Here is a 17,500-nt window from a genome sequence, read left to right on the forward strand (position 1 = left end):
TTTTCAGTCACTGATCGGGGGGGATTCCAAACTCTGAACATGTGTGCGCGTGGTAGATTGTGGGAGGGTTAAGATGAATACCTGGGGATTTCCACTGAGTCGAATTTTGTTTGTTCTATTCGATATGCATTATTGCATCTTTATATACTTTACATATTTCTCAAACCGCTTTCTAAAATGGAATCAACCATGCAGCGGGCATCCCCTGCATTCAGTAACTAAACACACACGCACGCTTCAAAGCACACAGCTGTATCCATGCATCACCCCACACATACCTGAGCAACATGTAAAGATTTCAATACATTTTTGCTGTTAGCGCCTGTGAATCTAAAATACATGCATACTTGCAGCGTTCAGTCTAAATCTATATCTGAAGAAAGTCTATAGGAATGCAGACTATGTTCCACTGAAACCACCTTGTAACCCCACAAGCACTACTTTAACACCTTGCTTGTGTTCTCTATGTTATGTTATATTTTAAATTTGCCTTGGTAAAATATTATCCCACTATTAAACCACATTGTTTCTTCGTATCACTTGCAGCCACAGTAGACTTTCTCCTGAACTGTGAACAGCAGGGGTTTCGTTTTTACTATCACACATTACTCCACGTCACTTTGTACTTATAAATATCTTTGCCTCAGTATGACTACCCGGTGCAGTTTTACTGCAACAGTGTTTATAGTGTTTGACATATGAAACAGTGCCTCTCTGCAAGTGATACTTCAACTTTTTCAAGTTGGACTGAAAACAGCTTGCAAAAAAAGTATTATTAGGGTTTCTGGGAAATCTTGTTAAGAATGTACAGAATAACAAAATAAGTCATAAATCTGTGGCGATTGGCTGGATTATGCTCACTGCTAAGGGTGAATTTTTATGTCTATACAAGAGAACTGCGATGGCTCTTCCTTTCTGTGCGGCGTTTGGGGGAAAACGAAAGCCGAAGATTAAAACGCAACGTGCAAGAATAAGAAAAGGAATGGGAAAATGTTCACAGAGAACAGATTAGACCTTGGATTAGAGAAAAGAAATTGTGAAATGTGTGATAGCAGTTTTCTCTGCGGTAACGATGAAAAATCATTCTCTGAAGTCTGGAAACTAGTTGTTGCCGTTTCCTTGGAAACGTCTGTTCTTGCGAGCTTTGCTATTCAAACACACTTTAATGGTTTTGCAAAGTCTGACGTCAAACAGATCACCGCGTTGTGTAAACTTTGTAAAAACTCACTTTAAACTAAAAGTGGCAGCATGTCGGGCCGGTCGCAGCCCACGAGACAAAAGGACGCAGTGGAATGGGAGAAATGTCTGTGTCTGAAATTCAGATGCTAACTCCTGGCCTCGGTCATGACTCAAGGAAAATAACAGACGCCCTCGGTTTTCAGTGTCGTGACAGGTCAGGGCACTAGCAGAAGGAAATCGCGGGCGCATTTTATATTTTGAAAGATATTTCCAGTTTTGAAGATGCTGACGTTACTTAGATCCTGATTTTACTTCGATGCTGATAACGATTTAGCCAGCGTGGAGACCGTCCAGCTGCAGATGTTTTACAGAGTTCATTTCCCTGTTTATATGTTATTTGTTATTGTTGCACATCTGCTCCAAGTGTTTTCTCTTTACCATGTTTGAAAAAGGGTGAAGGATTATTATCCTTGTTAGGGTTCTTTCCTTTTCTTTTTTATAACTTTAATTGAAAAAAAAATTAGTTTTTTGCCCTGGTTGCATTGCCACAAAAGAGAAACATGAACGTGTCAGTCAACACTACATCTTCACCTTCCTGTTCTGCATTTAGGATTTTTTGGTACCCTTGTGTCAAACACACAGTTTAAAATGACCAGCAGACCCTGTTGACAGAGGTCAGATATGCCACCTCATTGTTTTTTCCTCATTTCTGATCTTTGACCTTATGGGAAACTTCAGCAATTAACTTGACTTCCCTGAGGTCATAGTGTTTATCTCCAAACACTGGTCTTCACGTTTCTTTTGCCTCCTTGCAGTTTAACTGACATGTTTAGTTACGCTTTTCCCCCCAAAAAACATGTTGTTCTGTCTGTCTGTCTCACCTCTAGTTGATATTGTTTTGCCTCTGCTCGTGATTTATCCACTCCACCAATTTCTGTCTTTTCCTTCTTTAACATCTAGTGACATCTCTCTTTCTCCATTTCCTTACTGTCCCTTCTTTTCCTCCGTCATTCCCATTTCAGTTATAATAAACAAGTGTGGCTAGGTCAGTGGTTCAGTCCGTTGCCGGGTCCAGGAACACCACTTGAAGGATGATTGATGATGATAATGATAATGATGATGAAGAGGCTCTCCATGCTCACCCTAGAGACCACAATGCTTTTCCAAGATACAGCTAGTGCCATGAATAACATACCAGTGACCACACATGCACTTTTTTTTTTGCAATGCGTTTGCATTTGCACGTGCTCACACACACACACACACATACGCGCTGCAAATTTAAGACGCGTGAGCACACATCCATGCGCTGGCATGTTGGATACACAAACACGAGAATACACTTTCAAGTTTTCCAAGGCGCCAAAACCACATCTCATTCAAATCTCATTGCCACAGTTATCAGGTTCAAACCAATCCTCTAACTGTACTCCCAGGCCCCTGCTTAATTAGTAATGGAGTTAGTGAGAGGACAAGTGAAAAATACTCTGAGGTGACATGCACAGGATGTGGATTTAGCACCCTGGGTTTGTGTCTCAGCATGGAGTCTGTGCAGTTTGACGGGCATGTTGCGTTCATGTTGCTCTCATTTAGGCATGCCAGCACCGCTGCCAGATGCTTGGCAATAGCCTCGGAAGGAAATAGAAAGCAGCCATAAAGTGTTTATCAGAGACAGAATTATACAACCTTTTCTTTTAGATTGTTGTTCTTTATTCTAAGTCCTAACATGCTGGCTGCTTCAACTTTATGAGAAGTAGCACATGGTATTTGGCCTGTTTGTGTGTCTGTGTGTGTGTGTTTAACCTGGCAGAATGAGTGGTTATAGGTCTGGCTCTGTTTACGGGGCCTGTCACAGCCATTCACTGCACGTTAGCTTTTAGCACGTAGCATGTTCCATTGAAAGGCCATTATATCTATAGCTTAGCTGCTGAGATGTAGCCTACTGAGTTTACCGAGCTTGTCACAACTACTCAGTTCAACCAAAGCCACCGTGGAGTACAGCCAAGATTTTTTTTTTGCTGGAGTGTCACATTAGCATAGACTCTGCTTTACTGAAGCCTATTTTAGCATTGTGCAGGCAAGGGTTTGGCTATAGTGAGCTGCCAGGTCATGCTAACTATCATATTGTAAGTGTCTAAGTGAATTAGCCTTCTGGTTAGCAGGGCTCTTGTCTGCACAGTTTCAGTCTAAAGGAAACACCTTATGTGTTTAGTTATTGGTTTCTAACAATCACACTGAGGAATGGTGATATCATGCACAGCTTTTCTGAATGAGAGCATGAGCAGGATTGTTTGGATTTAAAGTCATCGGGGTTTAAGGCTGGACAGAGAAGTTAGTTAATGAGACTCAACCCAATAAACCAGAATTTGCGCAATGAAATGATAAGAATGATGATGCATGTTTTTACTGTTCACTCACAGGATGATGAAGAGGGAATATGGGCATGATGACCACCAACATGACCACCCACATCTGTTTCTTCACAGTGAGTTTCCGCACAGCTGTTGTTACACCTTAGGCTAGTTTTGAAGTTAACATTAGCCCTTGCCAGAGTGTCATACTGTACATGTGTTCCAAATACTTTAATGATCGTATACACAATGCACTTCTTCAGTAGGCTGAGTAACCATTAGACAGGAACACTGATGATACCACAATAACCACAGCATTACCCAACTCTGACACAGGAGAGTGGAATAGAGCCGACTTTTCCATTGCTCGGGGAAGTTTCATTCAGTTTTATGTATATGTTTAGAGTTTTTAGGCTGCTTTTCAGAGAAGTGTTCATATGCTGATTGTGCTGAGTGTGGCGCATGCACTCTGGGCTCTATAGGAAACTGTGTGTTATTGGACCTATATACACCCAGCAGCCTAAAGCGAACATACCAGGGCCCATAGGTGATAAAAACGACACAGTGAGAAAAACCAGAGATGGATGAGTCTCTCTCCGCACCCCACTTTTTCAGTCACAGTAAAGTTTTACCGCACTACTCCACCCTATTGTGTGCCAGTGTGTGGGGTAGCTAATTATAATACAACACAGAACAGCCATGAAAGGGTTTTTTTCAAGGCTGAAAGCTAAAAAAGCATAAAATGAAGAATGTCAAGTCATAAAGCATAATTCCTGTTTGGGGAGTTTTATATCGAAGCCCCCCCCCCCCATGGGCTTAGGGTCCCTTTGAACACAGACGTGCAGCAAGAGGTCTGTGCAGGGAGGTAATGGTTTGCTTCGAGCTAATACGTGTGTGTGTGTGTGGTGTAAAAGAGACATATAAATGTACATATGAGGGACAACAAAGGTAGGGAAAGCGAGATGAAAAAAGCAAAAGGGCCCTTATGTATTTATGTGGGAATGGGAGCGAAAACCAGGCTGCATAGTGTACTCATAGTTTCCAGTGCATCTCATTCCTTTCCCCCAGTAATCCACAGGTGGACCATCACAAGCAGACTCTGCCTCTAACCTCAACAACTTAGAAGTTGTGCACTTTGCCCCAGCACTGCTTTTGGGATTAAGAGTCCTATAGCGTGAGCAAATGGTTTGCCTTTCTGCAGTGCAAAGCGTTTGAGTCTTCAGCCACGTTGTTTGTGTGCGCATTCGCAAGTGCTCGTGTGTGTGTGCATGTATGTGTGTTGAAGTGAGTGTTGGGGAGCTATACAGTGGCGGAGCAGCCCACATAGCCTATAATCCAGTCCATGTGTGCTGAGAATGCAGCAGTGTCAGGATTCACCGTAATGAAACAGACCACACTGCCCCCTTTCTCCCTCTCTTTCCATCTCTCCATCTTTTTTCCATCTCTCCTGCTCTCTCCACCTTTCTTAGGGTTTAACTTTGCCCTGCTCTAACACATTTTCCTTAAGGTAAATCTGGAATTGGACCCATGATTAGCCTACTGCTTTAGTATCTCCAATCAGATATCATGATCTTCTGCGTATACTTGTGTATTAGTTCTTCTTATCCTAATCTAATAGAATAAGCCAGGCACATTAGCCTTTGGTGCAGAGTGGTGTTGTGGCTAGCGATATCAGTGCTGCTCATCTATCCACTGCTGTTATTCTGGCAGTGCAAAGCACGAGCGCAGCTAACGTGTATTAGCCATCCTCTATGGGAGAACAGATGGGAGCTATTCAGTGGTATGTAGCTACAGCGCAATAAGGCCAGACCTAATCCCCATATCCTGTCCCTGAGTGAGCCCTCCCTAATATGAGCAAACAGAGATGACAGCACCGATAGACAAATAGCCAGGGATCTGTGTGTCTGGGCGCTTGTGTGCATGCTAGATTTTATTGGTGTTTCTTATGGATAACCTTGGGTCCCGGTGCTAGGCTGCATTCCACAAGAACCTAAGTGCTGAGTTTGAGTTGGCAACTTTGAGTTCTAAACATCCAGGTGTGGATTTGTATTGGTTAGCCATGGTTCTGTCTTACATACTCTGATTGGCTCATTGAGGCTGTGTATGTCCTGCTGTTGATTACAGAGGTTTTGTTTACCCGCTGGCCTCCTAGACCCCACCTCTAATGAAATAAGAATGTCCTTTTGGAGTGAGAGCAGAAGAGAAGGGGGTCAGAGGAAAAAGTGAGGGAGAACATGAGGCCAAAAGAGTGAAGCACAGTGTGGGGGGTTTCTGGAAACATTATGCTTTTATCCCACCATGAAGCTATTTGTACTGAATAAAGCAAAAAGAAGCTCAGAGGCTTTCCGAGTGAGGACAGAAATGTGTTTGTGTACTTGTATGTATTTGTGTTTGCTCACATGCATGTGTGTGCACGCACTTTGTTCAGGTTAAAACAAGTCAAGAAGATGGCTTTCATTTGCCCACTCTTTGTTCGCAGAGGATACAGTGTTTGTATGGCAACATTGTGTATGTTTGCGAGCATCCCAAGAGTGTCTATGTGCAGCGGTGGATTGCTAACCTGTTGATCATTGGCAAATTTTAAGTACATCTCAGAGCACGAGGGAGAACAAAGACAAGAGAAAAAAGCCCAAAATCCAAACTGTTTAAACCTGGAAGTATTTTTCTCTTTGTTGGTTTGTTTGTTTTTTGGATCCAGCCAATCTAGGATCATTAGGAAATGACACATGGTCGTGGTTAGCTAGCAAGTCAAGATGAAGTTTAGAAGAATGCACAACATAAACGACATTGTCAGAAACATCACAGTCCTCTTAATCCTCTGTCAGCCTATTGAATGGATTTTACTTAACAAATGGAGTGGACATGGAAATAATTAAAGGGCAGAGTGGAGCTGAAATCCAAGCCAGATTAAAGCACAGCAGCTTTGGGGGCCATGTGAGCAGGTAAAAGTTTCATCTCCTCATCTTCCTCCTGTGCACTGCAGGCCAGAGCTTACTATATCTTAGTCCAGCATAAAAGGACTGATAATTGTTTAGCTCTACTCTAACTCCGTGTGCGAGCCACATTCCCCATCCATACAGTTGTATCCCTTTAGGCACTTTCTGTATTACATACACACTCACACTTGCATCGGGAGTATTTTGGGCTTCAGTATCTTGCCTTTGGACACTTTGACAGACACACTGGAGAAGCTATGGATCAAACCACTTCTTCTACTGAGGGTCTCTCGGTTCATGTTTTGCCTTGACAAACATAGCTGATATGTTAGCGTCCAATTTCGTTAAGAAATAAATACAAAGCTGAATCCTAATCTTAACGAACTGTAACCTTGAACAAAGTTTGAGTTTTTTTGCTTTTTATATAGTGAAAGTGGATAGGGGGCCTTTTATGTCCCCAGAAGGAGGAATTCGCATTTAAAATGTCAGCAGAATACAGTATGTAGTAATATATGAAGTACTCCTGGTATGCACACTCACTCACCCTCAGAGTGGCAGAGCTGGCCAGAGCTTTCTGTCTGTAGTTTTGAGTCATAACCAGAAGACTGGGAGTGATGCTTTCTAGAGATTACTCCCCTTGAAGGTGTTGATCTCTTTAAACATACATAGATTTTAACTGGGATCTGTTCTGTTAAACATAAACACCAGATATCTCAGCCCATTGCATACTTTTAAGAGATAAAATCTCTTTTATCCTCTGTTTATGGCCATCAAACAAAGTTGCCCTATAGGTTTTCTTCTAGACATCACTATTCTGTGTTTTTTCTTCTTTTCTTGCAACAGCCTGCTGATTATAAATGAGCTCCAGGTATAAAATAAATATAAAGTTGTATGTGCATATCCATGAAATTGAGCTTTCACAGACCATAAGTGCTGTGCACCATAGAGATGGCTTCTGTAAATGCAGTTTTACAGCCCATAATCACAGCTGTCTTTATCTTCATAACAGACCTGAGACCAAAAGTTCCTAAGTAGTTGTAAAAGAAACTAACATCATATAAAAATATAATGTGATAATTTCAGTCTCACGTTGTTTATAGATTTCTAACTGTAAACAAAATAGCAACCTTAACTAGCTTATCACTACATCATTTAAACTCCCCAGCTAATTCAACAGGCTCCTCTTTTCAACTGCTCAGAAACGCAGGTTTCTAATCTGGCAGTCACCTGGCACATCGCAGAAACACATCACATGTAAACATGGTCAAGACGACTTGCTGAAGTTCAAACTGGGGGAGAAAGGTGATTTTCGTGACTCTGAATGTGGCACGATTGTTGGTGCCAGACAGACTGGCCTGAGAATTTCAGAAATCCTGGCAGATCAGAAACTATTCTACTGGGATTTCCCCACATTTTCTGTAGGGTTTACAAAGGATAGTTTGAAAACGAGAAAATATCCAGTTAGCAGCAGTTCTCAGGGCGAAAATGCCTCGTTGGTGCCAGAGGTCAGAGCAGAATAGCCAGACTGCTTGGAGCTGTTAGGAAGGCAACAGTAACTTAAATAACCACTCATTAGAACCAAGGTATGCAGAAGAGCATCTCTGAACACACAGCACAAAGAGTCTTGAAGCAGATGGGCTACAGCAGCTACACCAGATGCACTCTTGCAAGCTAAAAGCATGAAACTAAGGCTACAGTTCACAAAGGCTCATCGAAACTGGACGACAGAAGGTTGTTGCCAGGTCTGATGAGTTTCTACTGCAGAACTAAAAGAACATATAGACAGAATCCATTGCCAGCCTCAACGGTATCAACCTTAGTACCGATTGAGCATTGTTTAAATGAGTATTGTTGTTGCCCATGTTCACTGATTTTCCCATCTACTGATGGCTGCTATCAGTGGATAATGATAATGCATCACTCCACAAAGCTCAGAGATTTTAAATTTGGTTTCTTGAACATGACAATGAGTTCGCTGTACTCGAATGGCCCCTACAGTCACCATATGCCAGTCCAACAGAGCACCTCTGAGATGTAGTGGAATGAGAAACTTGCATCCTGGATGTGCAGCTGACGATTCTGCAGTAACTGCAGAATGTTTCCAGCACTTTGTTGAATCGATGCCACGAAGAATTAAAGCAGTTTTGAAGGTTTGCTGGTACCAGCTGGGGATCCAACCCAAAACCAACAAGGTGTACCTGGTAAAGGGAATAATGTAAGTAGCTTCCAGTGAAAAATGAGGCCAGCAGCTGACACAGCCCTGCCACTATTTCCTGCACCGTGTGCCAGGTTAGAACTAGCAAACAACTATTACCCCACGCATTCATTATTACAAGCTGACAAACTGCCTGAAGAAATATCATCTCCTTTATATCAACAGTAAATGTTCATTAATGAATACACTGGATTTTCTAAACAGTCAGTCGGCTCGAGGCGGCGCTTTATAAATCATACCCTTAATTTATGTGTGAAAATAAAATATTGTTGAAGCAATTATAGTTTGGGTGGTGCCACTAGAGTCTCGTCAGAAACAGAAACTACACTGGGTCATTGAACTCAAGTACCATGTTGTTTGTTGTGTTTCTTATAGGAAGTCGTTTCCTATAATTCCAATATTTTGTCTACCTTATTAAAGTTGTAGTCTACTAACCAGCAGCGTGTGCACAAAATCTGAATGTATTTGGGTAATGTTTGGGTTAATGATACGTCTTTGTTCAAAGCTGTGCTGCGCCATGTGTCTTTGGTAGTCAGTGAACCATGGCTTAGGGGTCAGTAGAGGCGTCTGACCGAGGCCATCCTTCAGCTAGCTGTCAGCATAATCAGTCTGTGAAGTCAAAGGTGGTTCCACCAGGTTGAGCAGGAGTGGAGGGAAGTCGATAGCTCAGCAACACCTGAGCACTGACATCTGAGTATGCTGTATGTAGTTCAATTAAAAAGAAAAAACAACAACAACTTGGTTATGTTCTAAACTTCTTTTGGCAGTGCGAGTTGCTGCTTCTCTTTGTGGCAACTTTTAAAAAATGTAGTTTATTTGTGTGGCAAATCTGAAGACCGTGTCTTGAAAAGGTTAAGAAGAAGCTAAACCCTACTCAGGGCCACATTTTTACTTAAGTTATACTGTAAAAATCGAACATACTTGCTTTTGAAATGCAAAACATTTCTTTAATGTAGGTGAAGAGCAGCGACAGGGATGCTTTGTCACTGTCGGTGTGTGAAGCTGTAGACAGATGTAACCCACAGACACTTTTGCAGCTGCAGCAGGTCTAGAAGGAGGAAATGTGGAAGAGAGAAAAGAAGGAAAGAATAAATAGTGAAGCAGACAAGTTTATTCGTGTGTGTGTGTGTGTGTGTGTGTGTGTGTGTGTGTGTGTGTGTGTGCTTTTTTTGAAGTTCTGTGAAGAAGAAGACAATTAAACACCTGATGTGGGGATCATAAGGTGGTTTGTCTTAGTAAGCTCCCTTTCCCCACCCGCAACACGCTCATTACGCAGCAGAGACATGGCCACATGTACAATGGCTCATGCAAACCTGCGTTTGCAGGAACGACTAATATTTGGCTTTTTAAATTCTGTAATTGCAAGTAAATCCCTATTCATCAGTGCTTATCCATGCAGTTAAAATGTACATGTGCGAGCAGCTTGTCAGAATCAATCTACAAAGCCCTGTGTGGCCCACCTCAGTAGCCCAGCCAAAATATGGAGATCTGAAGACTTTTCTGCTAATTGGTTGTATTAGACACACACCTTCCTTCACTAAGCCACACAACTGTCCTCTTGGGTATGAAAAGGGGTTTCTTACTCAAGCCACACAGTGCAGACCAAAATGTAATTCTTCTTTTGGCCACTGATGATGGGATGAATCAGAAACTTGTTGCATCATAGGATCATATGGGGCCCTAGGGGGCCCTAGTCATAACCTATTAGATGCTTATCATTTATACAGTCTTGTTGACGTACCAATTAAGTAAATATTTTCAGTGGTGCTCTCAACAGCTTTATAAGAAGCTCATTTTGTTGGGTTTTTTGTTTTCATCCTTGTCCTAATGATTTATCCAGCTAATACAGACGTATCACTAGTATTCAGAAGTGGCCTTCTCCTGATTGGATGGACATTTCACTGGTATTGAATAATATTGTTACTTTCTTATATTACTGACAAAACATTTACAGTTTGCAGACCGAGTGAGAATGTAAGCTGGAATACTGAACTCCCTCATCTTCCCCTCTCTGTCTGAACATGCCAGGTATGATTCAGTCTGTAAGCTCTTCTTCTCTGTACAAGTTAGCCCACAGTCATAAATCAGTCCACCTTGAACTGTCGCTGTTTTTCACCTTTGTCTTCCTCCTTTTTCTTCTCTCGGTTTTATGCTTCATTATTTATTATCGCTGTCACTTGTCAAGTCAAGTCAAGTTTATTTATAAAGCACATTTAAAAACAACCAAGGCTGACCAAAGTGCTGTACAATAAAATACAAATATAAAATACAATAAAACACAAGTACATAAAACACCTCACTGATAAAACAATAAGTTCTTCTTCAAATGGATTTGCTCAAGACACATTCACCTTTTAAATTTCCTTTAGATCTAGAATATTGGAAATACATATTTAAATACTGCGTCGCAGGAGTGGTATATCGGCACAAACTGGGAACGATATTGATTAACTGAATAGGTTTTAACTGTGCAGCAAGTTGTGTGTGTAAACGAGAGTTCAAGAACGAGGGAAAAAAGAGAGTGAGAGATCCTGGCAGGATTAAAAGGGTATTTTCAGCTCATTGTGATGGCAGCACACAAAATCCTTTCCCTCAGGAGAAACTTGCACCTGGGGAGGCACTTTGAGCATCCGTGGGTTTGTGCGTGTGCGTGCCTGTGTATGAGACATACAGAAAAGTAACTGTGCATAAGGTACCTCAAAGGTGAGATCCTGTGTTCAAGCTGGATTACACCCCAAAGAGAAAGTGTGAACGTGCACAAAGAAGCACTGATAGAGGGGAGGCACTGGGATTTGCAAACAGAAAAAAATGGGAATCACACTCTTTTCCTTTTAAACCAGTTATTTTCTTCAGACTTCCTATGCTCTCCTGAGTTCCCTGTCTTTAACAGACACACAAAGACACATGCAGCCACACTAAAAGCTCTAAAAATACCACAGAGCCTCAGGTCTAGGGTAAGGCCTCTGTTTCCCAAACTGTGTTTTTAACATATAGACCCAGCCCTAGGCTGCCAATCATAGATGTGGCTGCTGCTCCGAGGCAGAGGGCTATATTCAGAGGCAGCATGTGGTGGGGGGTTGCCACAAAATAGGGGGATTCACACCTGCTGACTTTACTATATATGGCTACTTACCGAAAGGATGTAACACCCTGAAACATAGCACGTTGGATACCTCAGCTCAAGTACTGCTGCAAGATCTTGCACACGCATGTATGCAGAAATAGATACATTTAAATTGCCTAATAGAAAGCAAACAGTTATGATCAAGATTGACACCCATGGAAACCACGTGGCTGAGAAAAAACACTAAATGTATTTTAATAAGTAATAGAAGAAGGAATTTCACTATTTTCTTTCCCTGTTGTAGACGTGCCAGAGCTGCTATCAGACACCCCTTGTAGAATTGAAGAGGAAAACTAACAGGAATTTACCTGTTTCCTCTCACTGAAAGTCAGGCTTCATATCTTGGGCTATCACTGAACTACTGTAATAACAACCTTTGCACTGCCACTCAACATTAGGGCTGACCACTAATTAGGCCGTCTATAGCTGCAGGCTGCATTTTATTTCTCACACTAGCTGAAAACATTTTCCCGAACATTGTCCTCATTTATTAAATAGATGAGCTGTGTTGATGTTTGTAACACTGCAGCATTTTTAATGATAATTAATTATTTTGCATGAAAAAAGAGGCACTGACACTTTATGTCAGCGACCTTTTCAACTCTGCATAATGTTTGTTGATCTTAAGCTTCAAATCCCAGAATGGCTCGCGGGTCTCTTGCTGCAGGGTACCTATGTGACACGGGGAGCAGAAAGAAAGCCCCTGAGTCTTAGGGCTACAGAATAAACTTCTCATTTGAGCCCCACAATGAAAAAATGTGTATAAACTCCTGGCTCAGATGCAAGTTAGTCCAACACAGATCAGCTTGTTGGGCTGTGTAGTGTGTTTTCAACCAGGTTATGTTTTTCAGTGAAACCCTAGAGTTGGATGTCAGAGTGGACGCTTTCTCTGTCACTAGATCGGCTCAGACAAGCAGATTAATGCTCTCTGTGTCCCTCACAGCTTACTGTATGTCACTGCTATTATCCTTGACATCCAACCAGTGGGTCAGGATCCTTTCATGGGTGTCTTTCCCATACATGTACGCACTTACACCCACATGCACACGTACATATAACTTACACATGTGCAACTGAACTTACTCTCCCTCTGGTTCCCTCTCTCTTATCTGGCCCTGTGGAAAAGCCACACTTGTACGATGACATTCAGCACAGGATTAAAGCCCATGTAAGACCCTCCTCAGTTTACACTGCCACTGCCAAGAAGGGATCTATACAACCACACACTCTCATGCAATCCTGTACACACTCTGGCTGAGACACAACTCCATGCGCACACACACACACAGTTGAAGCGTAAGGGGAAAGCACAAACTGGTTTGTGTGCCTGTGGACTCATACATACTCAAATGCCTTCATGCGTTGTTGTTTAGCATGTTGTCCTCTTATTACTCCAGACCTATGGAGATGTCTCTGCTTACCAATTGCCATGCACATGCAGCGCATGCAGCAGTGCGAACACTCATGCGTCCATTTGCCTTGCCACCATCCTCATTGCTTTCATCTCTGAAACAAGGGTCTAAGCCTAGACACCCACCTCATTTGAGTCATGTGTGCACACACACACACAAACAGTCCCCTCTACCTACAGGCACAAACTCACATATATGTGGTACTGTTAGTACTCAGGGTAGATTGAACACAGACTCCCTCAGTTTTAGGAACGGTGAGGCTAGATGTGGTCAGGCCCTTAGTTAAGATGCTGTGCTTTGTATCTAGGTCACATTGTGTGTGACTTTTGTTTCTGCGCTTACCTCCAGGGTTTGTTGGTTAGGTCTGGAGTGGATTCTCACTGGAATGCATTCTGATTGGACTAGACAGCAGTCCTTTTCTGATTGGTTGTTTGTCCCAAGGCTTCCATTTTGAGGGTTGCTTTGAATCAGTGCATCTCCGTCTCCTCCTCTTCTGTTCGCTGTGCTCTTTTCTTTCTACTCCTCTATATCTCGTAGATTGCCGCCAGCTGAGTGTTTGATGTGAATGTGTTTGACTGGCTAAAACAGAACCAGCAGTGGGCTCTTCTGTGTTTCTGCTGATGGAGTGATACTCAATGCGTGGATCATTGCCTATAGTAACTTTATGTGATAAGTGGTCAGTTAAACTGGGCCTCATAAATAAAATGAGTAAGAACTATCATATATGGCAGATGTGATGGGGTAGGTTTGAAACCCCTGCTACTGATACGTGTTCACAAATGCACTGCTGACCTTCTAGAGAGTGTCTGATAGAATATGCAGATCCAGCTTTCAGCCTGATTCACCTTTGTGTGAAAATGTGTGTTTTTCTTTCACAATATACACAGAGAGTTGAGAAGAATGTCAACAGCTTCAGATCTGTGTGAGTCTTTGACTTTTCAGGCCCGATGGTTTAATTTGATTGATTTCATGAAAAATGGTAAATGGTCTGTATTTGTATAGCGCTTTACTAGTCCCTAAGGACCCCAAAGCGCTTTACGCAACCAGTCATCCACCCATTCACACACACATTCACACACTGCTGATGGCAGCTACATTGTAGCCACAGCCACCCTGGGCCGCACTGACAGAGGCGAGGCTGCCGGACACTGGCGCCTCTGTCAGTGCGGCCCACCCGTTGCCACCACCGGTAGGCAACGGGTGAAGTGTCTTGCCCAAGGACACAACAACCGAGACTGTCCAAGCCGGGGCTCAAACCGGCAACCTTCCGATTACAAGACAAACTCCCAACTCTTGAGCCACGATCGCCCCAAAAAATGAAAAAAAGGACCCTGGATTGGGTGCGTGGATGAAAAAAGAGGACTGCTATTTTAGTGATACTATACTTTGGTGACGTGAGAAGACCTAAAATAGACAGTCAGCCCACTTTTTAAAAACCACTTATATCACCAGACTGTAATGCTAAATATGAACTGTACTCTAGCAGTTTGATAGAGGCAGAGAGATTTTTGTAGTCATTCTTTCTCAATCCAAGCACAGTAGAGCGTGGCAGGATAAAATATAAAACCATCATCAATAGGTACTATTGCACCTATGCTTTACTCTAATATCCTCTCCTGGAGTGACCTGCAGCAAGGCTTCAACTCTGCAGCCATGGGATTAGCTTCACTGGTGGGTGGTCCTCCTATTGCTGATCTTAGATCAGCATCACATTCTGTTCTTTACTCTCTCTAGGTGTTGGGATTATGGATCAGGTTAGGTTGCTGAAGTTGGACCATTTGATCGAACTAATGTTTAGGTTGATTTGGACACATTTATATGTTGCACTTGTCCCCTTATATGAGTAACCTTGAAAGCTCCTGGACTCAATCCCCACCCTTGCTGGGAGAAGCTGGCTGGGGAGGCTTCTGCTAGAGCTCTAGTATTACTGCTGAGTGCGAGCATTCAAAAGCCAGATCAAAACTAGCCATGCAAAATTTACTCGCTTGCTGTAGTGAACAGCAGGTGGGACAGGAAATAGTGTGTCAGCTAGCCAGCTAACATTAGCATACCAGACGCTTAAAATGATCCATATCAAACATTTTATTCACTCTGTACTTGTGCTCGCTACAAGGCATGCAGATGCCACTAGTTTACACTCACCAAGCAGCTATGGAAACACAGAAAGGCCAAAATAAATACTCTGAAGATAGATGGATGTTAACTAGACTTGTTTTGCTGCTGTGGCTGTTTGCTGAGGTGGGATCGACCGCAAGAGGAAGTAATTGAAATGTTTGGCAATTGTTTTTGGTGCGACTGTGGCTTTAGTCAGCTAACAGGTATGCTTGGTGATATGTGGCAAGGTGTTCCTTACTGGATAAATTACAGGTTACCTAAAGGACAAAGAACAGCCTGTGATGTTTGTAAGGAGTGTGTGACGTTACTCAAACGAGTCACAACCATGTGCAGTCAGTAGTGTAAGATCATGACCATCAATCATTGGGTTTTTTCCCTCTTTCTTGGCTTCCAACCTTTCCCTCCATCCTTGAACTCATCACTCTTGAGCGGTTAAGCTAGTTGTAATGAGGACAGTGAATTGGCATTTCGCAGTTACGCACACACACACACACACACACACACACACACACATAAAGAACCAGCACATGTTCTCCATAACAAAAAACCCACAAACAGACAGGTAGTGTGACAGAAACAGAGCTGTTGGAGGCCTGGTGCTCTCCCCGTCTGAAGGGATGGGAGCAGAGGACAATGTAAACACTCTGTCACACACATAAACAAAGCCCTGCTCAGATTTCACTGCACAGTTACAGAAAGCTCACCCTTTCTTTTATAGAGAAAGTATTTTTGTAATTTGTTTATGTGAGATTCCATGGACCTAATGGGAAAATGGCTTTTTCGGCATCACACCACACCTGAGTTCAATTTCACTAGCTTTCTCACAGACAGATCGTAAAGATGGCATGCCAGAATGGGTGCAATCTGTCTTTCTTTTCTGCATCTCAATTTAATTTCTCAGCCTTCCTCTCTCAGACACATTCTTTCTCTGTAACCCCCCCTCTAGCTCTCTGTTTCTCTCTTCTTCTCTTTCTGGTTTTGTCTCAATGAGCGATGCCTGTGCAGGCCAACTATTCAACAAAGAGCAGCAGGTGAATCACAGAAGTCAAAGAAATGATCTACATTATGTTTGAGAATCCTTTCATTAGAAGGATTTTGGCTGATTATGAAGCCTGAGTTTGAAGTTATTTTGATTAGTTGCATTCAAATGTGACACCGCACACTCTTAGCTGTATATCATAGCTCCTCATTCTAATCACAAAGCTTCTCTACTGGCATTAACAACATGTGTACACACACACACACACACACACACACACATGCAGATGCACTATGTTTGGGTTATGCAAAACAAAAGCATAATTGGAAATAAAATCCAAGCATTCACTTAAGACAGTAATTTTAATATTTATTGTTTTATATTAATGTTGCTCCCCAACTGTCTAAGTTATCACACACCCACACACAAACTATACAAAAACATATGAATATGTTCACCCTTGGCCAGCTTTAACCACCCGCTGATTTAAAAAGATACCATGTGTTTAGCAGGACTGAAAACAACGGCCCAGCAGAACCTTCTGCATTGCAATGCAAAAGAACTGAAAGCAAGATACAAACATGTGTTTGCATTGCTTGCATTGTTTGCCTTCTAATTACATCGTTATTTCTCTGTGTAAAGTGCGTGCATGTCAGAGCTGTGTGCGTGTGCATGTTTTCCCCTGTAATGCCAGTCTTTGTGTCTGGAAGTGGTGTGTTTCACAGCAGGCATTCCAATCAGGCTAACCCAGTGTGCTTAGGTAATAACTAGGCTTAGCCATAATTTGTTTGTGTGTATGTTGTTGTACGCCATATATGTGTGTGTGTGTGTGTGTATCTGTGGGTGTTTCTGCTCATGTTCAAAGGAATAATTCCTTTTCATTTGACACATTCATACAAAAAGACAAGCCCGTCTATTTGAACTTGGAAACGAGCCATCCACAAATGAATGCCTTTCTGTTTCTGTTCTTCCAGCTTCTGTTGCTCCAGTCTTATTTCTTTCGTCCTGTTTAATTGGCAATTGGAACAACGTTGGCTGTTTAAACCTTTTTAAGCATGCCAGTGTGCTTTTTTATACCCTGGAAGATATCACAAAGAAAACAAGGCAACAACATGCTTGGCATTTTCATGTTGAGACTTCACCAATGGCAATCTCAGAATCACTGATTTAGGCACCCAGGTTTTCACAT

General features: G+C 42.3%; 1 protein-coding gene across 3 annotated transcripts in view; it reads left to right on the forward strand.

Annotated features, from left to right (window-relative positions):
* The window catches only part of LOC147304710 (ERC protein 2), a 161,827-nt gene that overhangs the window by 120,695 nt on the left and 23,632 nt on the right, over positions 1-17,500 (forward strand). For all 3 annotated transcript variants that reach the window (XM_086276622.1, XM_086276624.1, XM_086276623.1), the window contains one exon: positions 3,600-3,664. In XM_086276622.1, the coding sequence (XP_086132748.1) occupies positions 3,600-3,626 (27 nt within the window). In that variant the 3' untranslated portion in view covers positions 3,627-3,664. The remainder of the gene's footprint in view (positions 1-3,599; positions 3,665-17,500) is intronic.

Source organism: Aulonocara sp. 'chitande type north' Nkhata Bay, linkage group LG20 (genome assembly GCF_057382095.1).
Source record: "Aulonocara sp. 'chitande type north' Nkhata Bay isolate Kocher_YH1m ecotype deep benthic linkage group LG20, A_spYH_male_GT1.1, whole genome shotgun sequence".
Lineage (NCBI taxonomy): Eukaryota > Metazoa > Chordata > Actinopteri > Cichliformes > Cichlidae > Aulonocara > Aulonocara sp. 'chitande type north' Nkhata Bay.